A 6,628-nucleotide genomic window follows, 5' to 3' on the forward strand; every position below is an offset into this window, starting at 1 on the left:
ACTTCCTGGGGAGCAGATCTCAAACTTCACTTCAGCTTTTAGGCCTTAAAGGGGAGGCGAAGGTGGCACAAAAAAAGAGCTATTGCAAAACGCGAATTAAAACGATTTTCTTATTTCGAAGCTCCCGCATTCTGCCAATTTGAAAATACCTTCTATCGAACTCAATGACTTAGGTCCCTACAACCTCACGGTACTTCAGCCACAGAGGTCCTGCGGTTTACAGATCTTCAAGCTACTTTGGGCGCCCACTGCCTCCATGCAGCGCAGCTCCCGCCAGCCTCTTACAAGTTTCTTCCCATCGGTTAATTGCAAGTTGGGACCCCGGAACAGCATTTTCTTTCAAGGATTATCGCTCATCCAGGATGCCGGAACATTCCTCAGGTTCCTCTGCGCAGTGTAATCTGCTCTGGAATCAGGTCCTCGCTGGCGGTGAAAACATCCTCTATGCCCTGCGTGGACGCCGGGTGCCTCTGGGGTTCAGGAGGGCCTGGGGTTCGGCAGGGGTCCCGATGTCTCACTCTCTGTTGGTGCGAAAAGTGACCGCGGTCATGCAGTGCTCCTCGGTCCTCGTGGTCATGCGACCCTTCGTCCATGCAGTCCGCAGCACTTCTTGCGTCGCCTGATAATCCACGACCCGCACAAGCACAGATTTGGGTGGCGCTGCAGGGTCTCGCGGCTGAACTCCAGAAGGAGCGATAATTCGCCTGCCAGAAATTCTCTTTTGTCCTTGAAAGAGAGAAGAGCAGTCGGGTTCCTGGTCGTGGTTCTCTCCGCTCGCCTGGGGAAGTTCCTCCTCACCGACCACGTCTCCGCCTGCAGGGTTCGCTTGAGTCCCCAGCCACCTTTCTGGGTGCAGAAGAAAGAGCACTTTCTCTCGCACCCAGGACTCACAATCCAAATTCTCTCTGGCTGGTGGTCCGAGGGCTGGACCTTCAGACCTGTAGTCCTGGGAGCCGCCCAGGCTTCCGCTGGCCACCGCTGGTGCGGGATCCCGGGCGCCGGGAGCCAGGGGAGTCTCGCGCCCCACCTCGCACCGAGAGGACCCGGGGTCCCGCTGGCTGCGGGGGCAGTCCGTAAAAGGCACAAACCCCTGGGATTCCGGGGTCCCCATCCTGGCAGGAGGATCATTCATACGTTGGTTCTTTCACCAGTTCGTGCAGGAAACTCCTACTGCTCTCGGAAAAGCGCGGGACTGGCAGGCCCTGGGTGTGGCCTCCCAGGCCAGTCTGCGACTCCCGGCCCGGGAAGCTGAAGACCGGATCAGCTAAGACCAGTTTGTCTCTGAACCCCGCCTCCTCTCCTTGAGGATTTCTAGCCAGACTTGACTTCAGGTCCCAGTGACTTTTCCTTTCTACCCTGTCCTTAGCCTTACTCCTTTTGTCACATCTTTGTTTCTAACCTCTATGACTTCTTAGCTATACCCTATTTGCCCACCCCCCTTCCTTTTTCTACAGTGCTAAAGTGCAAATGACGCCTTTCCAAGGCGCCTCCCATAAATGCTCAAAACAAAGTGCTTTCTTTCCAGGGATGCTCTTCCACAGGAAGAAACAGAACCAGGAAGTTTGTTTAGTTATCAGAGTTAATTAAAGTCTCCCCCCACCCCCGCAAAAACAAACAAACAAACAAACAAACATGCCCACTTCAGATAAAACCCCACTGTGTTTCCAATGTAGATCAAAGGGTGAGACTGAAATGTTGAAGCTTTTAGTTTGTTCTTCCTTTAAAATGCCAGCATCTGTGGGACAGTGGTCAATCCAGTCTTCATTATGATTATAATCAATGCTTATCTCAGGAAGGGGTCTAGTGCATTGCCATAAAACAAACTAAACAACAAAAGTAAAACAGAGGGCTGGGGATGTGGCTCAAGTGGTAGCACGCTCGCCTGGCATGCGTGCGGCCCCGGCCCGGTTCGATCTTCAGCACCACATACAAACAAAGATGTTGTGTCCACTGAAAAACTAAAAATAAATATTATAATTCTCTCTCTCTCTCTCTCTCTCTCTCTCTCTCTCTCTCTCTCTCTCTCAAAAAAAAAAAAAAAAGTAAAACAGAAACTGCTAAGGGGCTAGGGTTGTGGCTCAGAGGAAGAGCACTTGCCTAGCATGCATGAGGCACTGGGTTCAATCCTCAGCACCACATAAAAATAATAATTTAAAAAAAAAAGGTATTTAAAAAAAAACAGAAACTGCTAAATGAACTTCTTTAGGGTTTAAAATTGTATGATTTTATCTGTATTGCTTGCCTTTTTGTTGTTGTTGTTGTTGTACTAGAGATTGAACCTAGGGGCGCTTAACCACTGAGCAGTATCGCAACCCCATCCTTTTTTTATTTTGAGACAGGGCCTCACTTAGTTGCTGAGGCTGGTCTTGAACTTGCAATCTTCTTGCCTCAGGCTCCCACGTTGCTGGGAGTACAGACATGTGCCACCATTTATGATTTCCTGTTCATTATGGGTAACAGGTATTTGTTTTATTAACAAACATTCACCATTTCACTGATTTAGAAAAATGACTACAATAATGGAAATTTCTGCATGTATATGAAAGACTAGTACTATGGTGAGATATTAGAAAGGAAGAACCTTCTGATGTCTTTCTGCCAAATTATATAAAAATTATTGGAAGAAGAGTGAGAAAAACTGAATTGGATCTGACTGATTAGATGCCTGCCCTTGGGCTGGCTTGTGCTATGTCACAATTTACTAAATTCTTCAGGTGTTTTAGACAAGAATTGCTCTAAGCATTCTCTATATTTAAACTCATTTATAGTTTACTGAATAGTAAAGTAGTACAATTTTTTTGGTATTCTTGAGAATTTTGGAAGAGAGGGATTAAGTATTTATCCAAGGTTAAACACTCATGAGTGAAGCCAGGATTCTAATGTGTTCCAGTTTTCTTCTTAATGACCTCTAAATTGTCTTCCTATTTTGAGACTATGACTTCAGATTCTTTTCTATTGACTCACTTCACCAGTTATTGAGTATGAACTAAATGTCAGCCACTCTTCTAGATGATAGGAACATAAGGAGGAACAGGTCAAATTGCTTAACTTCTTAAAAGTTTTTAATTCTAAAATGTATATGCATCAAACACAGAAGTCAGAGATAATAAATCAACTTCAATTTACATGAAAATCACTAGCAGATGAATGCCCTACCCTACTCTCAGAGATGCTGTTCTCATAGGATAAGGGTAGGGTTTAGAATACTGGTTTTAGCAACACCACCAATAATTTCAATGCTAGTGGTCCATGGATACTATACAAAACAATAAAGACGAGTAAATATACCCTCTCTTATAGTTAACAGAAGTTGAATATTGCCCCTTTACTCCTGATCTTTCTGATTTACACTTACTTTAATCCTCTTATTCCCTAAATAAAAAATAATGATGTCGCTGTTACTGAGTTGACCCCACTTCTTGACAACATTGAATCTAGCACTGGCCTTGCTTCCTGAAGTCTACTCTAGAACCATTAGCACAAGTCCAAATCCAAAAAGGAGGCTCTTTTACCTCTCTACTTAGTAAAATATCTCATAATTATTCAGGGATATATTCTTGCCTTCTGAAGTAATAAAAATAAACTAACTTATTTTTCTTTATGTGTGTTCCTGCTCATTTTGTTTACTAGGATGTAAAACTTGTCAATCCAGAAAGCAAATAATGCCATGCCTCCAATTGAAATAGGAATAGGTTGGGACAAGGCAGGTAGAAAATGAGGAGGGTAAACTGAGGAGATAAACTGGGTATACCGGGATAGAATGGACTTAGAATGTTTGGCTAAAATAGCTTGAGGTGTCTTTGGCATTAGAAAATGCAGCGATAAATCAAGTGAATAAACATATTATCAAATGAAAAAATACATTCATAGGGCTTCACTTTTAAAACTTAGGCAATGCACCAGGCAGGGTGGTACATACCTGTAACCCTAGCAACTCAGGAGCCTGAGGCAGGAGAATCTCAAATACTCATACTTAGCAAGACCCTATCTCAAAGTTTTAAAATGAAATTGAAAGGGCTGGGGATGTACCTCAGAGGTAAAACACCCTTGGGTTCAATCTCCAGTACCAAAACAAACACCTTAGGAAATGTAGAGTTATAGAACAAGGAGTGATGAAGAACTTTTCTACTTCAACACATTGGCTACAATTTGTATTTCTATATCTGGTTTCAAGTTAACATGGCACTGTTCTATAGGGCTCCTTGGTACAGTGATAGATTAGTTGCCCACTGGTGCCTTTGGTAACAGAATTCATAATTCAGACAATACTCTTTCCTTCAACAAAAACTCTTAGGCACACTAAGACTGTTATTGAGTAAATTGGTAAATAAATTTGTTTAAATAGTATTTTTCATCTTTAGACATTAAAAGGCCTGACATGTTATGACAGGCTGTGTTCACTCACATATCATTTTATCTGGAAATAGGTAAGTGATTCTCAGCTCTGGTTTGTACATGAAGCTCAGGCCTCGCCTGATACCAATAGATCAGTATCTATTACATACTGATAGATCACATCAGAGAGGGTGCCAACTAGAATGTTTGAATATCTGAAATGGTTCTTGAGAAACTAGTAATAAAGACCACTGCAAAATGGAGCTTACTTATGGGTTGCTATATGCATGTCTACCATGTATGACTATGTTATTCTTGCTAAGTAAATGCAAAAATTTCTCTAACTAGCGTTGAGAAGGCAAAGCTAATGAACATGAAACAGTCAAACTTTCCAATTTGCCAATAAGATTAGGCTATGTCAGTATTTTTCAGACTTCACTGTGCACTGAATCATCTAGGGGAATGTTTAATGAAATAACTGTATCTGGCCTGCTCTGAAAGATTTTGGCTTAATTGGTCTGGTCTGTGATTTGGAGCACTGGCATTTTAAAATACTTCCCAGATTAGTTCTAATAGGCCACAAAGTTTGAGAACACTGAAGTGGGTTATCTTTAAGCTATGAAACTAAGTTAAGGACAAATAAGAAGAATAAATATATTGAAATGTGGCACTATATCCAGTAAATATATAATTCCATGTTCATTAAAAACAAAAATGTATATAAAACAACAAATAATGATAAATATATGTATGCAATAGAATACCACTCAGAAATAAAATAGATTGATTGTTCTGAACAAAGAAAAGAGCTTGTATTGTATGAGTTTATTTCCATAAAAGTATAGAAAAATGCTAGCTAATCCAGAGGCACAGAAAGCAGATCAATTGTTGGCTGAGTATACAATGGAACAAGGAAATGGGCAGGAGGGGGCAGACTACAAAGGTTCCTGAGAAAGCATTAATGGATGCTGAACATGTTCATTATCTTTGTGAGGATGATGGGCAAAACCTACCAGACTGTACAAATTAAGGATGTGGAGGTAAAAGTAACTGATTTTTTTTTTATTATTGTTCCTTTTGATGGACAGTCATTGTTTGGATGCCTGGAAAAATTAAGTCATATAAATTAATTTTTTTAAAGGAATTGAATGTACATTGCAGACTACAATTTAAAGAAAAAGCAATCATCTGACAATAAAACTATATTATCTATTACAAACAGAATTTGGTTCTGGGAGGGATAGATGGGATATTCTAGATGACGTGATTTTTTTCTCTTTTTCAGTGATGGGGTTCAAACCGAGGGCCTTGTGCATGCTTGGCAAGTGTTCTACCACTGAGTTATTCCTATATAAGGCAATATTTTGAGCCATGGTGCAATGGTAGGTATAGAAGTATATGAAAAGAACAGTTGTGTACTTTTCTCATAAATCAAGAGATGTCTATAATTTTACCCATTCCCATAGTTTCAACTGCAACCTGTTCACTGATGATTCTCAAATTTATATTTACATTTGTATTCTAGATGCTGCTGCTTACTCCTTATTTCTAGTATTACAGAAGATAATATTATTGTCTTATATATATTTACTTCCTTATCTTGAAGAAGGATCATACTTCTTGCTTTTTCAACTTAGAATTTGCAAGGCACTTTCCTGCCCATGTTGACTTTAGCCATACTTGTTGCAACTTATAAGATGTAAGGAAATGTGACATTGGATGGCTCTGAGAAGATGTTTGGCTCTGGGGTTGCCCCAGATCAGCTGCTATCTGGGTCATGATTCGAGATGGAGGCCCACACATGGAAGAGGACTGAGTAGAATCCAGTAGAGCTGAATTAGCTGATATATATTCTCAACAAGAAATAAGTTTATTCAGTTATTGCTATCATAAACCAGTGAGATTTGGGGGGTTGTGTCTTACCATAATCTAATCTAATGAAAAATGTTTCTATTAAATTTTCAACTGGACCTCTCTTCTGAATGTTCTTCGGTCACTCTGAACCTGAAATTTCTAAAATTGAATTAATCATGTATTCTCTTAAATCTGATTTTTCTGCCACAGAACTGCCCATTCAGTCTTGGGAAGATCTGGATGATTCTGCATAAGCAAAAATGACTTGAAATTTATGTATAGACACACCTCTACCAATCCATCTTCAGATGACTGAATGTTTTATGATAGCCTTCTCCAAAGCAGGGGGGAATGTTCCACTTTCACCAGATTCTATAAACTCATTTCATTTTTGGAATTGGCTTATAGATTTCAGATCATTTTTTATATATAACCTTTA

At 40.5% G+C, this 6,628-nt stretch overlaps 1 protein-coding gene across 1 annotated transcript; it reads right to left on the minus strand.

Moving 5' to 3' along the window:
* C6H6orf141 (chromosome 6 C6orf141 homolog) lies at positions 1 to 1,292 on the minus strand. Its single transcript, XM_027938271.3, has one exon. It carries the CDS (start codon positions 1,130 to 1,132, stop codon positions 515 to 517), a length of 618 nt encoding a protein of 205 aa, XP_027794072.1. The 5' UTR covers positions 1,133 to 1,292; the 3' UTR covers positions 1 to 514.
* Positions 1,293 to 6,628: the final 5,336 nt, after the last annotated feature.

This window comes from Marmota flaviventris, chromosome 6 (assembly GCF_047511675.1).
Source record: "Marmota flaviventris isolate mMarFla1 chromosome 6, mMarFla1.hap1, whole genome shotgun sequence".
NCBI lineage: Eukaryota > Metazoa > Chordata > Mammalia > Rodentia > Sciuridae > Marmota > Marmota flaviventris.

What these genes read in the sequence shown, in the direction of transcription:
- C6H6orf141 (XM_027938271.3), bottom strand. Translation starts at nt 1,132, where the DNA reads ATGAATGATCCTCCTGCCAGGATGGGGACCCCGGAATCCCAGGGGTTT.